Source organism: Podarcis cretensis (assembly GCF_951804945.1).
Source record: "Podarcis cretensis genome assembly, chromosome: 5".
Lineage (NCBI taxonomy): Eukaryota > Metazoa > Chordata > Lepidosauria > Squamata > Lacertidae > Podarcis > Podarcis cretensis.
The window spans coordinates 10166770-10182361 of record NC_137174.1 but is presented as its reverse complement, the minus strand read 5'-3'; the positions used below and the strand labels follow the sequence as shown (position 1 = coordinate 10182361).

The 15592-nt window shown below is 43.6% G+C and overlaps 2 protein-coding genes across 6 annotated transcripts in view; one reads left to right on the top strand and one right to left on the bottom strand.

Annotated features, from left to right (window-relative positions):
- The window catches only part of NSD2 (nuclear receptor binding SET domain protein 2), a 78825-nt gene that overhangs the window by 15560 nt on the left and 47673 nt on the right, over positions 1-15592 (bottom strand). For all 4 annotated transcript variants that reach the window (XR_013838603.1, XM_079975097.1, XM_079975099.1 and 1 more), the window contains 4 exons: positions 8293-8424; positions 7332-7455; positions 5206-5406; positions 2022-2201 (listed from right to left, as the gene is read on the bottom strand). Coding sequence is in view for 3 of the 4 variants with exons in the window: in XM_079975097.1 (XP_079831223.1) it covers positions 2022-2201; positions 5206-5406; positions 7332-7455; positions 8293-8424 (637 nt within the window). In the remaining variant the exon portion in view is untranslated. The remainder of the gene's footprint in view (positions 1-2021; positions 2202-5205; positions 5407-7331; positions 7456-8292; positions 8425-15592) is intronic.
- Positions 1-15592, top strand: part of MXD4 (MAX dimerization protein 4) — a 227019-nt gene that overhangs the window by 192555 nt on the left and 18872 nt on the right. The window lies entirely within an intron of this gene.

Sequence of the window (15592 nt, the reverse complement as noted above, 5' to 3'; positions counted from 1 at the left end):
AAGTGTCTCCGGACAGCGCTGGCCCCTGGCCTCTTGAGTGAGATGGGCGCACAACCCCAGAGTCTGTCAAGACTGGCCCGTATGGGCAGGGGTACCTTTACCTTTACCTTACTATATTCATTGGTCCCCTCAAGGAAGATACTGAGAAGGGACTCTATAGAATCTATGGCAAAGACTGAGGACAAAACTATCTTCTAAGAGGATATATTAGGTAAAGGTAAAGGGACCCCTGACCATTAGGTCCAGTTGTGACTGACTCTGGGGTTGCGGCACTCATCTCGCTTTATTGGCCAAGGGAGCCAGCGTACAGCTTCCAGGTCATGTGGCCAGCAGGACTAAGCTGCTTCTGGCGAAACCAGAGCAGCGCATGGAAAAGCCGTTTACCTTCCCGCCTGAGCAGTACCTATTTATCTACTTGCACTTTGATGTGCTTTCAAACTGCTAGGTTGGCAGGAGCAGGGACCGAGCAACGGGAGCTCACCCCATCGTGGGGATTCGAACCGCCGACCTTCTGATCGGCAAGTCCTAGGCCCTGTGGTTTAACCCACAGCGCCACCCATGTCCCAAGAGGATATACAGTGGTACCTCAGGTTAAGTACTTAATTCGTTCTGGAGGTCCGTTCTTAACCGGAAACTGTTCTTAACCTGAAGCACCACTTTAGCTAATGGGGCCTCCTGCTGCCGCTGCACCGCCAGAGCATGATTTCTGTTCTCATCCTGAAGCAAAGTTCTTAACCTGAGGCACTATTTCTGGGTTAGTGGAGTGTGTAACCTGAAGCGTATGTTACCCGAGGTACCACTGTATTATGCCCTCTCTAACCTCAATAAATCTGTAATAAAAGGACATGTGTCTGCGTGCCTTACTGCAAGTGCTTAACACACTGATACATTTAGACAGAACTGTAGAGTCGGAAAGAACTCCAAGTTTCACCTTGTGCAGGCACGTCCACCTCCCAAGAGACTGCGATCTCTCTCAGTATAAAAAAACTGGCAGTGATCTACACATTGTCATTGGAGGGAGGAGGAGCATGTGTGGGGTGGGTGGATTGCCCAGAGTTATTGAACCCAGAGTTGCTGAGCTTTTTTGGGGTAGGATTGCCCAGAGTTCTTCAGCTTTTATTTGCTAACTTTTGGTAAACTTTATTTAATCCCACGATTGATAAGGGTCCCGTCATCTACCAGGATGAGCCGGGGATCTACCGGTAGATCGCGATCTACTGGTTGGACGAGCCTGACCTAGGGCGACCAGCCCCCTGCAATGCAGGAACATGCAAATTCCTGGGTTCTAAATGCAGTCTCCCCCCGCACGCACCCTCACAACACACACATTTCGGAATGGCAAAGGAAGTTGTTTAAATAGAATAAGCAAACTTTAAGGAAAGAAAACTTACTGCAGTAATAGATTTTATATACCTTACTTTTGGCACTATAGGACGCACCTGACCATAGGATGCACCTTGTTTTAGAGGGGGAGAACAAGAAGAAAAAAAAATCTCCCCCTCTCTGCTCAGCGCCCCTTCAGCGAAGCAGCAGGAGAAACAGAGCCCCTTCCATTTCTCCTCCCACTTCACTGAAGGGGCGCTGCGCAGCTCTTCCTCTCTGCTGAAGCCGGGAGTCTTGCTCTCCTGGCTTCAGCAAAAGGAACCCAAAGCCTGCGGAGTGCAGCAGGAACTCGCGCTGCGCTCTGAAGGCTTCATGTGGCTATCCCTGAAGCCTGGAGAGGGAGAGGGGTTGGTGTGCACCGACCCCTCTCGCTCTCCAGGCTTCAGCGAAAGCAACGCGTGGCCTCCAGAGCGTGGAGGGAGCACTCCCTCTGCGCTTTTGAGGCTTCGCGTTGCTATCGCTGAAGCCAAGGAGCCTGCATTCGCTCCATAGGACGCACACACATTTCCCCTTAATTTTTGAAGGGGAAAAAGTGCGTCCTATAGAGCGAAAAATACGGTAATAATCTTTTCAAAATAGTGAAATTTAAATGCCCGTTACTTTTATAAGGAAAAAAATAAAGACACTCCTTTATTTACCTTTCGAGCATACAAAGCACCAGCTTACATTGACATGCGCATGATGACTCTTCCCTTTAGTGGCAATAAAGTGGTTGGTGCAAACTATGCTGCTGGAAGTGATCACTGAGCACCCTGCAGCAACGCAACCGTCTCCAGCATGATAAGCCACAGGGCAGCGGACACAACGCACCATTTTGCCTGGCGGAAACAAAAATAAAATGAAATAAAATAAAATAAAATAAAATGAAATAAAACAAACATGTGCATCATCCTTTAAGACAATTGACTGAAAACATTGGGGAATCAATGGGAAATTTCATTGCCAATGGCCACGGTTCGCATGGGAAAGCTTACGATGCAGGCTCACTGCACTCGGTCAGCACTCAATCTTAATTTGCACTGATCTGCACTGAATGAGCAAAAGCAAGAACGTCCTTTGCCTTCCCTGCTTCCAAGTCTACCCCAACTAAAAGATGAGCAGCCTTTTGGCTAGTAAGGCTGCTCTGGCACAGTGATTTCAATGCCCCACCCTAAGACAACTGTATTAGCAAGCAAGAACTAAGGTCTGGGCTTTAGGGTACTGTAGCTGAAGTAGGATCCGGCTGCAGAGGTATTCCTCAGCGTCAGCAAACTGATGCAAAACAGAAGTGTGGCAAAAATTTACGTGGTGCGGATCAGGGTGAAAGTGGAATGAATGTTATACGTTGTCTAGCGTTTCGTTTGCATCAACTCTCAGTGCTAATCTTGCAAATTTCTGTGTTAACAGAATTAATGCAAAATGTATGAGACTTGCCCTAAAAATTCAACAAGTTTAAGGAACTGGGCAATTTCTGCTCTAAAAGGTCTTATACTGCATAAGGAAGTAAAGTAAAACGGGTATCTATATTGAGCATAACTATAAGAAATAAGAGTTTAAAATCCAAGTCTTATTGATTTTAATGAAGGAGTCATTCACATGGTGGAATCAATATGACAACTTCTGCATGTTTGCAAAACTAACACAGCTTCTAACCTTCCACCTCTGTTGAATACTCAATGATTTATGGCCTCCCTTCGGAGACTTATCCTTGCCTCATTCCACGCTGACCATTAAAAGGCAAGGATAGCTTGGTTTTGTACTGCTTTGCAAAGTAGAAACTGAGCTCATCTCAACTATTTACCACTCCCCACCGTGCCCCGACAGAATTTCTGTGACGTTTTAAGACCACACATGCAAACTATCATCAAGTATGTTCAGATGAGAGAAATAACATTCCGCATATGGAAATTATTTTTTAAAAAACAGAAGCATTTTTACTTGGTATTATAGGTCAGGACATTAATAGGCAAGATGTTAAATTATTTTTATATGCAACAACTGCAGCAAGAGTATTGTTAGCCCATAAATGGAAACAAGAAGAAATTCTGATGAAAGAATGGCAGACGAAATTAATGGACTATGCAGAATTGGACAAAATGACAGGAAGGATTTGAAACCGGAGGGACAAGAGATTTACAGAAGATTGGAAGAAGTATATGAATTATTTGAAGAGCAACTGTAACCAACAAATTACGCTAGTAGGACTACAAGAAGTTTTGTAAGCAGAAATATACGAAGTGTTACAAAGTAGAAAAAGATAGAGATATTGGTTATGAGTTTGAAATGTAATAGGGAAGATAAGAAATGCAGACTGAGAGATTAGATTGGAAAATTTTCAGACAGGATTGATGGAAGTCAAAAATTTGAATAAGATGTAAAAGTATATTTAATTACTGTTGAAAATGATATGTTAAAAAAACCTAATAAAATTATATATATAAAAGAAAATTGTTTTCGCTCTTCCTTCAGCCTTTTTACAACCATCTTCTCCCCCATTTTATGCCCATCATCCTCACAGTGTCCTGTCCATCAATAAACTGTTCACAGCAATCAGTTATGGGACAGAAAAGTCCCACCAGCCCCAACCTGCATAACGAGACCATGCAAATAATGCTCTTTAAATAATATCCAAATATAATGGTTCAGTTCTGACAACCCTCCCAAACCATGGGGTGCTAGAACAAGGAGCAGCGATAAGCATCAGGTGCCTCTGGGTTCCCCTCTGTTTGTAGGGGAAGATTGGACACTCAGCTTCTGTTCTATAGCAAAGAACTCATTCTGATGAAATTCATTTGACAAAACAGGCCTTATCCACATCCTGGCTTCATTCTTAATGGCCATGCGGAAATTCCCAATACAGTAGAACCTCTACTTACGACCACCTCTACTGGGCCCAATCCAAGTTGCGACCATGGCAAACCCAGAAGTGAATACAGTGGTGCCCCGCAAGACGGAAAACCCGCTAGATGAAAGCGTTTTCCGTTTTGGAGGCGCTTCGCAAAACGAATTTCCCTATGGGCTTGCTTCGCAAGACGAAAATGTCTTGCGAGTTCCTGCGGGTTTTTCCCCCTCCCCCCCCTTTTCCTAAGCCGCTAAGCCGCTTATAAGCCGCTTAACAGCTGATCGCTAAAAGCCGCTAAACCGCTAATAGTGCTAATCCGCTAAGCTGTCAATGGGCTTGCTTCGCAAGACAAAAAAACCGCTATACGAAGAGCCTCGCGGAACGGATTAATTTCGTCTTGCGAGGCACCACTGTACTGTATTTTTCGCTCTATAAGATGCACCAGACCATAAGATGCACCTAGTTTTTGGAGGAGGAAAACAAGAAAGAAAATATTCTGAATCTCAGAAGCCAGAACAACAAGAGGGATCGCTGCGCAGCGAAAGCAGCAATCCCTCTTGCTGTTCTGGCTTCTGGAATAGCTGCGCAGCCTGCATTCGCTCCATAAGATGCACACACATTTCCCCATACTTTTTAGGAGGGAAAAAGTGAGTCTTATAGAGCAAAAAATATGGTATTTGCACACGCACAGAAGCAGCTGCCACCAAATGCATCTGCGCACAGCGGCACTTCTACCAGCAACCCAGATCGACTTATGGACGACCCTCTGGAACTGATTACATCCGTAAGTAGAGGTTCCACTGTATATGTAGGAATTTTATCCTAGTACTAGTTATTTCTGAGAGCTTCTGCTGCTGGCATGGAAGCTCTTCATGCTTTTCGCTGAGTGTTCACATGACAAATGGCAGTAGCATCTAGGCTGTGGATAGCAATGTGTGTGAATCACCTCTGCAACAGTACTTTAAATACGTAAGGTGGGGGAAGTAACAGAAAATAAATACCTTTGGATACTTTGGGATTTGAAGGGTTAGCAACGTGACAGTTCGCACAACTGTGGAGAGGGCATCGGAAACCCCTGTTCTCAAACACCGTGAGGCGAAACTTTTTCACACAAGCTTCGTGGTAGAATTTTCCGCAGTGGGATACAATACAGCGTTTCACTACTGATTTTTTCTCTTTACACACAAAACATGTGTGAACACCTAATAAAAAGAATTAAAAACAAGTTGAATGTTTTTAAACTCTAAAGACTAATACAAAAACACCTTACTTCTACTGGTAATTAATTAAAACACCAGAAACTGAAGTTTCTAAATTAAAAATCCGCCACCACACTTAATAAACATTATGACTGATTAGTCTTCACATGTACTTCTTCACTAATGCATCTCCTATGAATATTTAAGACCAAGATCCTAAATGCCTCTATCAGGGAAGCCAGAGTTTCCACCTTTTATCAGCCATATTTTTCCAGCAGATGCACTATTTATACATCAGTAAGCTACCTGTATCTTAAGTTTTCTTACATTTCATTGCCCTGCCATGATGTGCAAGCAGGGCTCAATTTCTTACAGATAGAAACATTCCCAATATTATATATAACATGTACATGCACTTTCTGACACCCCCCAAAAGGCAAATGTATCCAATCCCTATGAAAGCCATTATGAGAGAAGACTGGGTGGGCCGTAACCCTGATCAGGGCAAACATCTACCTTAAATTATAGATTTCCAAAAGTACATTCAGATTCTAGAACATCTAAAATGTCTCAGGGGATTTAGGCAGATTTTGTATCCCAAACTGAAAATGTGTTTAGCACCGTAATAAAGAAAGGAACACAACACCTGAAAAGAATGAGAGAGATGTGATATTCTAATAATGTAAAAAGAGGCCTGCTGGATTGACATGAAAAGCTGGTCTAGTCCAATGTCCTGTTCTCACAGTGGCCAAGCAGATGCCAAAGGAAAGTCCGCAAGCAGGAGATGACTGCAACAGTGCACTTTCCAGTTGTGATTCGCAGCAACAACAGAGACACACTGCCTCTGTATACAGTGGTACCTTGGTTCTCAAACGCCTTGTTACTTGAACAACTTGGAACCCAAACTCTGCAAACCCAGAAGTGTTCCGGTTTGCAAACCATATTCGGAAGCCGAACGTGCTCCGTTTTGAGTGCCACGCTTCCATTTTGAGTTACACTGAGGTCTGTCTGTTTTTGCTATTTATTTTGCGTTTTTATTTTTGCGGCTGTGTGTGTGTGTGTGACTGTGAGGAACCCAGTTCAACTACTGATTGATTGTGTGACTGCAGTACAGTGGTGCCCCGCAAGACGAAAAACTCGCTAGACAAAAGAGTTTTCCGTCTTTTGAGGTGCTTCGCAAGACGAATTTCCCTATGGGCTTGCTTCGCAAGACGAAACATCTTGCGAGTTCTTGCGAGTTTTTCCCCTCCCCCCCTTTTCTAAGCCGCTAAGCCGCTAATAGCCGTGCTTCGCAAGACAAAAAAACCGCAAGACGAAGAGACTCGCGGAACGGATTAATTTCGTCTTGCGAGGCACCACTGTACATTGTTTCTTGCTTTCATTTTATGGATCAATGGTCTTGTTACATAGTAAAATTCATGTTAAGTTGCTGCTTTAGGGGTTGCTTTTCAAAGTCTGGAACGGATGAATCCATTTTGCATTAATTTCTATGGGAAAGTGCGCCTTGCTTTTGGAACGCTTTGGTTTCGGAACGGACTTCTGGAATGGATTAAGTTTGAGAACCAAGGTACCACTGTACATTTCCACAGGCAGGTTCACACAATCCATCACAGAAACTCCGCAAGCGGAAAAAAGTAACACCGCAAGGAATGTTTAGTGAGCAACTTGTTCCTGATTACCCATGCAATTCAACCAAGTCCTAAACTTGCAAGAGAAGGCAAAGCTCCTTCAGATTATTAGCCGAGAAAACCAGAGGAAAGCCTTCCCAATCCCAAATAAGAAAGATTTTTTGCAGGAGGGGAAAAAACAAACTTAGAGTGAACTTGATAACAGAAATCTTTTCCTCCAGGTAAGCATGGCATTAAAAGATAACAATTTCTTCAAACGAAATATGCAAATATTGCTGGCATGCATGAGCGAAGACTTGCCTGAAGAGCATTCGCTGCAAATAAAGTGTTCCGAGGTCTTTCCAGAGAACCCGGTGCATCTTGCATGAAAAGCACCAAAACACCGTCCTTCACAGAGCAGCAAGTCTCCAGGCTTTTCACAGAGCTATGAGAAGAGGAAAAAGTTAAAGAGTTGAAAAAGGGTACAGGATACTGATGAACTGTTTCTGTCCTTCTCAGCTACCTTTCTCAGTTTTATGACATATTTAAAACCACATTTCTATTCCAGTTTCAATCCTGTATGCATGAGCAAAGGAACAGGAAAACACTCTTCTTTCCACTCATTAACAACCTTTTTGATCCTTCAGTGAGAGCAATTAGAATCTTGCCCAATTCTAGAAAGGTTGTTTTCTGCTGCTCCAGAGAAGCGGACACAGAGCAATGGCTCCAAACTACAAGAAAGAAGATTCCACCTAAACATTAGGAAGAACTTCCTGACAGTAAGAGCTGTTTGACAGTGGAATTTGCTGCCAAGGAGTGTGGTGGAGTCTCCTTCTTTGGAGGTCTTTAAGCAGAGGCTTGACAACCATATGTCAGGAGTGCTCTGATGGTGTTTCCTGCTTGGCAGGGGCTTGGACTCGATGGCCCTTGTGGTCTCTTCCAACTCTATGATTCTATGATTCTATTTATGCCTACAGTGCAGTGCATGTTACTGAGATCACTTCAGAGTACAGTCGTACCTCAAAAGTCAAACGGAATCCATTTCGGAAGTCCGTTCGGCTCCCAAAACGTTCAGAAACCAAAGTGCGGCTTCTGATTGGCTGCAGGAAGCCACGGAAGCCGTGTCGGACGTTTGGCTTCCAAAAATAGTTTGCAAACCGGAACAGTCACTTCCGGGTTTGCGACGTTTGGGAGGCAAAACATTCAGGAACTAAGCTGTTTGACTTCCAAGGTACGAGTGTACTGCAACTTGTCACCTACTCAAACAAAATGTCTCCCTTACCTGACAAACATATTCTTTCCTTGTTGCTCCTCCACGATCAGACTTCTTGTATGACAGAGAGGCTTCTGCAAGACCTTCGTCTGCACTTTCATAAGGAGACTCTGATCTCTCGTCTCCTTGACTGTCTGAAATCTAAAGGAGAATTAATAAAAGGAAGGATTCAATGTCACATTCTTCCAACTACTGTTTGTGCAAGCGCTGCAGCTTGCCAGATGCAACAACCCCCTCTCCCCTCCCTGCCCCCCATGCTGTTCTAAGGGTTCCCCCAACCTCCCCAGAGCCAGTCAGGGGGCATGAGAGAGGGGAAAGCCCCATTTTGCAAATGCAAGTCCCGGCACAGGGCTTCCTCTGATAGGGTATGTTAGGTGAATCCTGCCCAAATTGTCTTACATTCTCATTTAACAAACTCCTTTTTTTGTGACAGAAGACCACTGCAAGTATGAGTGTGTGTGGCCCACTGTTATCGAATAGGCTCTACTATAAGCAAAAGGGAAATGGTCCTAAAAAGAAAAAGCATTTATGACATTTCAGTGGAACATCTGTCAAATACTCAGTGAGTGAAATGTTTCCTATTCTGACATGGATGCTTCCTAGTGGATAGGCTGTCTAAGGGTACTTAGAATGGAGCAGGAAAAACCTATTCTTGGATTCAATCCATCATTACTGTTATTATTATTAATAATAATAATAAATTTTATTTATATCCCGCCCTCCCCAGCCGAAGCCGGGTTCAGAGCGGCTAACATCAAATGTATAACACATTAACATAAAATCAGACAATCAATTAAAATACATCCTCAAATCAGATCAGGATCAGAATAAAATCCAATCGGATGGCAACCCGCAGATTAGGGTTGGGGACCTTAAATGCTCACCAGGCCCAACTGTTTGTGCTGAACTTATATGGGCCTGTGAGAAAAATTGGGAGGCCACTTTCATGCAAGTTCTTATGAAAGGGGAGATGGAGTCAGACTGAACCCCGACCAAAGGCCTGGCAGAACAGCTCTGTCTTGAAGGCCCTGCGGAAAGATGTCAAGTCCCGCAGGGCCCTAGTCTCTTGTGACAGAGCGTTCCACCAGGTTGGAGCCGCAGCCGAAAAAGCCCTGGCTCTAGTTGAGGCCAGCCTAACTTCTCTGTGGCCTGGGACCTTCAAGATGTTTTTATTTGAAGACCGTAAGTTCCTCTGTGGGACATACCAGGAGAGGCGGTCCCGTAGGTACGAGGGTCCTAGGCCGTATAGGGCTTTAAAGGTTAGAAACTAGAAACTGGAAGAGAGAAAAGTTCCAAGAGGGTCCTGTCTGCTGAAGGTGACAGCTCTGTGGTTCTGCAAGAAATCCCTTTGTAGATTTAGCAGTGCTTCGGAATTTCTGCCAACAGCACAGAACAATATCCAGTGAAATATCAGTGTACCACAATAGAATCTGGTTCTGAGCCAAGGTAACGAGGAAATGGGAAATGAGAGGGGAAGCCAAAGAAGCGTTAAGAGTCAGTTGATGGTGCTCGGGAGAAATAAATGCTAAGACATAAATCCAGACAGTTAAATTTGAGGTCATGAAATTTAGCCAAATGTGTTTAAAACTTACAACCTGGCTGCATATACAATATGATTCCAACATGCAAGTGTAGAAACTGATAGAGAGTTCAGAATACGGCTTTCAGAGCTTACAAAGAGCTTTCTCTCAGAGTGAGGACAGCACAGTAACTAAAGAGGCACGCTTTCCCCAGAAGAAAAATTGAATGTGAATTGTCTCAAAAAGTGATGCTACCTGATATAGGACGCTCTCCTTCACTGAGTGTGATATCCTTAACGTGCATACTTACAAACTTTGCAGAATTCAGATTTTCTTCGTGGTTATTTGACAAGTACAAAATCGACATAACCCTAAAAATTCTAGGAATTCTCTTGCACAATTTTGTGGAAGTGAACCACCAAAATTATTTGCTAAATTTGCTGCATATTAGCCAACACACTAAAAATCACTTTCTCCAGTTCATTGTACATGGCAGATAATGTATTTGTGTTCGGTTTTAACTGCTGTTCCTCTCTTATTGTTTTTATGGTCTTTTCCATCAGGAGAGTAGGATATAAATGCTTAATACATAAACACAAGCAGACAACAATATCAATAACTGGGTTAACAGCTAGTCTCAACCAAGAAGGTTGAGGGTTTTAATTCCTCCAAGCCAGCTCCAAAATTTTGTCCCACCAAAATGCTTATATTGTTCCAGTTTCCTATATTAGTTTATATGCTTTGTCATCATTATTTTAAATTGCACTACCTGGAGATATAAAGGTCTAGAATATAAATTACAATAAATAAATAAATAAATAAATAAATAAATAAATAAATAAATAAATAAGTTAACTTTATTTATTTACACAATTTATATACCACTTTTCCAGTACGTTTCCACATATAATGGAATGTGTTTTAGGCTTTTCGTGGTTTTATCCCTCTGGAGAGTTGGGGGAGGCTTGTGAAATGGGGCCCACCTCCCAAAGACTGCTAATTTCCGAAGGGCTCTGGAATATTTTTTGGCAGCTATGGTTGGAATAGCTGCTGAAACCCTAGTGGCCCTCAGGGATTACTTGGGTGGTTGCCATTGATTGCTCCCGAGTGCCCTCTTTTGCTGAGCAGAATCCACGCAACATCTTGGTACACACCGGAACTGAGGGCAATGAAGCAAGCAGGAATACAGCGGGGTCACAAGTGGGAAAAGCCTCACGACAGTCTGGCTGAAGTGAGAGACTATTATCAGTCCACTCTGAGTTAGTGATGCAAGTGTAGAAACCGTTCTCTCCCCGCCCCCTTTGCACCCTTTCAGTGTTGTCTGGAGGAGCTTTCCAATGAGGTGTAGGACCTTTTGAAATATGGCCCAGGGAGGAGATAGCAGAACCAACGGTAGAAAGCTGTGCTGCGTTTGAAAGATGCTCCGAGGATAGTCTCCTGTATCCGTCAAGACTTGGGCTCCACAATTAAAGCAGCGTCAACCGTGGAAGTGTCTGATCTGGTTTTGTGGAATGACTCTCGAGTTATTGGAGCTTGAGGATGTGGTCAAGGTGCCTGGGCGAGTCTGGTCAACAACTTGTATACTTGACTCTTGCCATCCATTGCTTATTTTGTCTAGCAGGGAGTCGGTCCATGAGAGCTGTAAATGTCTGATGGAGGCAGCAGTCTCAGCTTCTTTAAAATATTACCCCTGAAGAAATCTAGCCTATAAGTCAGCGGTGAACATTCCCTTCCTGGCCAAGGTGATCAAAAGATCAGTACATCAGTAATAAAAAGATTTGGATTACAGTAATCTCACTTTGGGATTTTTAGTTGGGTTTCAGGGCTAGGTTTGGGGCAGAAACTATGCTTGGCATGACCTTTGTTGAGAAAAAGACAAGACGGCTGCTTCCTTATTGATTCTCCTGGACCTCGCAGTGGCTTTGGATACAACCAGCCTTCTGTATATAGCTTTCTACATTACGTCTGGGAGACAGGAGGCACTGCTTGATGGTTCTGCTCCTTTTGGGATAGCCATTTCCAGAAGACAGTGCTGGGGGGTTATTGCTGGATCCCCTGGCGGTAGTGCTTTGATGTTCAGCAGGGTTCTGTTCTTTTACCCATGCTGTTTAGCATCTCCATGAAATACTAGGTCATCTGGCGATCTGTTCTGAGGTGTCACCAGTATACAAATGACACTCAACTTTAATCTCTCTCTTTCATCAGATGCTGGAAATGCTGTGGTTGGTCCTGAAGCAGAGCTTGGGCATGGGTTGGATGAACTGGCTAGAAAAGGGTGAATAAACCAAGTTCCAATCGAGATAAAAACAGTGTCGTGTTGGTTGGTGGCTCATTCATCCAACCATCCAAGTGAATGATGTCCAGTTTGTTCTAGATGGAGGTGCCGTCTAGGGGTACTTAGTAATCCACTTAGTAATCCACTGTTGTTGGAAGCTCAAGTAGCATCTGCAGCTTGAAGTGTCTTTTAGCAGCTTCAACTGATGCACCTACTGTAACCTTGTCTGGATTGAGTTGGCTTGACCACAATTTCCCACAATCTAGTAACCTCCCATTTACCATAGCAATGTATTGTATGTAGGGCTGCCTATAAAAGCAAGTCTCTAGAAACTGTGCTTTGTCAGCTGTGATGGCTTCCAGTCCATTTCTGGGCCCAAAATGAAATATTGGCTTTCATCTTTAAATCCCTAAGTGGTTTGGGCTGAGGTTACCTGAAAGACCACCTTCTCCCATATTTAGCTACACAAACCTTAAGGTCCTCTTTGGAGACCCTGCTTGGGGTGCATCTTCCTCAACCCAAATGACTTAAGGCAGGTTAGTATGTAGCGGGTGGAACTAGGGATGCGGGTGGCGCTGTGGTCTAAACCACTGAGCTTAGGGCTTGCCAATCGGAAGGTCGGCGGTTCGAATCCACGCGATGGACTGAGCTCCCGTTGCTCGGTCCCAGCTCTTGCCAACCTAGCAGTTCGAAAGTATGTCAAAGTACAAATAGATTAATAGGTACCACTCTGGCGGGAAGGTAAACGTGCGCTGCTCTGCTTTCGCCAGAAGCAGCTTAGTCATGCTGGCCACATGACCCAGAAAAACTGCCTGCAGACAAACACCGGCTCCCTCGGCCAGTAAAGCGAGATGAGTGCCACAACCCCAGAGATGTTCATGACTGGACTTAACTGTCAGGGGTCCTTTACCTTTTTTTAATACCAGTTATAGTACACAGTCTTTTCAGGGAAGCTAGCCTGGCACATTCTGGCCCCAGCCGAACATCTGTCTGTTTACTCATGCCTTCCCAAAAAATTGTGTGCTCCAGACCTCTCAGTTTTTAATTAAATAATTATAATCTTGAGGGTGCTGTGTTCAAATGTTTTTGCTGTATTTGTTTTGCTTTGATTTTATGCTTTCTGTTTTATATTTACATTATTTCTATTGTAAGTTGCACAGAATTTTGTGTTATGCAACAGCATACAAAAGCTGGAGAGGGAGAGGGAGAGGGAGAGGGAGAGAGAGAGAGATAGAGGATAGATATAGATATAGTAATAGTAATAGTGGTATACATAGAATAAAAGTAAGAATGTGCACTTCATGGGCTTCCAGCTGTTTTTCTGACCCAATTCAAAGTGCTAGCATTAACCTATAAAATCTGAAAATGGTCTGGAGCCAGATAACTGAAAGAGACCACTTGTCCCCAGTATGAACCTGTTAAGATGCTTAAGTCATCGCCAAAGCCTTGCTCCCCCTACTCTCTGAAATTAGACATCTTTTTTGGTGATAATATTCAGACTTCCTCCGCCTCAGGGAGGTTTGATGTAACCTCAACTCTCCCTTCTTTAAAAGTAAGTAAGAGCTTTCATTTTAAGAAGGCTTTTGTTGTTAGGGTTAGGCGTGATTTTTATATCATTTTATTGTTGCACTGGTGCAATCTGGATTTTTTTTAAAAAATTATTTAATTCCACAGTATTTAAATTATGCTATATTGCAATGCTACCAAAGCCTTATAGTTAACCATCTTGGATTTCTGGCACGAAGCAAAGGGCAGCACATCAATGGTTTAAATAAACTGTTTATTGTGTAAACAACCCTCTATTTACTTTCATGTGTCATCTCTGAAAGTCTATTGAATGTACTGCAAACGTCATATAAGATTTGGGCTAATATAGGAGAACAGTGAGGGACGCGGGTGGCGCTGTGGGTTAAACCACAGAGCCTAGAACTTTCCGATCAGAAGGTTGGCGGTTCAAATCCCCACAACGGGGTGAGCTCCCGTTGCTCGGTCCCTGCCCCTGCCAACCTAGCAGTTCGAAAGCACATCAAAGTGCAAGTAGATAAATAGGTACCGCTCCAACGGGAAGGTAAACGGCATTTCCGTGCGCTGCTCTGGTTTGCCAGAAGCGACTTAGTCATGCTGGCCACATGACCCAGAAGCTGTACGCTGGCTCCCTCGGCCAAGAAAGCGAGATGAGCGCCGCAGCCCCAGAGTTGGTCACGACTGGACCTAATGGCCAGGGGTCCCTTTACTTTACCTTTAGGAGAACAGTGAACATGACAAACAAGTACAGTGGTGCCCCACAAGACGAACGCCTCGCAAGACGGAAAACCCGCTAGACGAAAGGGTTTTCCGTTTTGGAGGCGCTTCGCAAAACGAATTTCCCTATGGGCTTGCTTCGCAAGACAAAATGTCTTGCGAGTTCCTGTGGGTTTTCCCCCCTTTCCCTAAGCCATTTATCAGCTGATCCGCTGATAAGCCGCTAAACCGCTAATAGCGCTAATCCGCTAAGCTGTCAATGGGCTTGCTTCGCAAGACGAAAAAACCGCTATACGAAGAGCCTCACGGAACGGATTAATTTCGTCTTGCGAGGCACCACTGTACCGTTAAATTTTTGAAACCTTTTAAACACACCTGGACAGACAAAGCACCCAGCTCTAGTTTCACACGGGTAGTCACACTACTGGTTCCTGAAATGAAGATACGCAACTTCATCCACATTAAGAGTTCGCTACCAACTGGACGAGCACTAAGAGGATACAAAGTGCTGTCCAAATGCATACGCATGAACCGAAGCCTGCATCCAAGCTATACCCATTTCCACGTCTGCTGGGTAAAAGAAACAACAAAAATAAAATGTCAGAACTAAATAAAAAACAATAATAATGTTGAGTATGAATTTAAAATACAGCACCAGGAATTTATGGTATGCATTTGGAATATCTTAAACTATAGGAATTGGGAAATTTCCAGTTTGAATCTCACCTCACTAGGTGGTTTTGGACAGAGAAATGGCCCTATATCCAGCCGTCATACTGAAATCTCCAAAAAGCCTGCCAAATAACCAAATACATCAAGAGAATTTTTATAAGCTAGGCCTTTGCATTTGCCGAGCCATATCAATCTCTGGAGCCAGCCAGGCTCTAAAGCAAATGTCAGAACTGTAGCGTCAACCACATAGACCTTTTTAAATATATGACAGCTTGATTTAGGATATAAAATGGCTTTCGTTATTGTTAGTAATTCAGTATTTCATATGCAATACAACCTACAGCGAAAAGAGCATAATGGCAAAGTAATATTATAGAGATTTTAGAAATTTATAATCTCTAAAGTAGGAGCCAGAATACATTTTAATCTGTAACTATAGGAACCTAGGAATCTCCATTATACAGAGTTAGACCATTGGGACCATCCAGGGTTTCAAAGCAAGATTATCTCCCAGACCTACCTGGAGATGAAAGGGACTGAACCCAGCAGGTGATCTATACTGAGCTACAACCCTTCCTATAAAACGTATGTTTAAAACCAC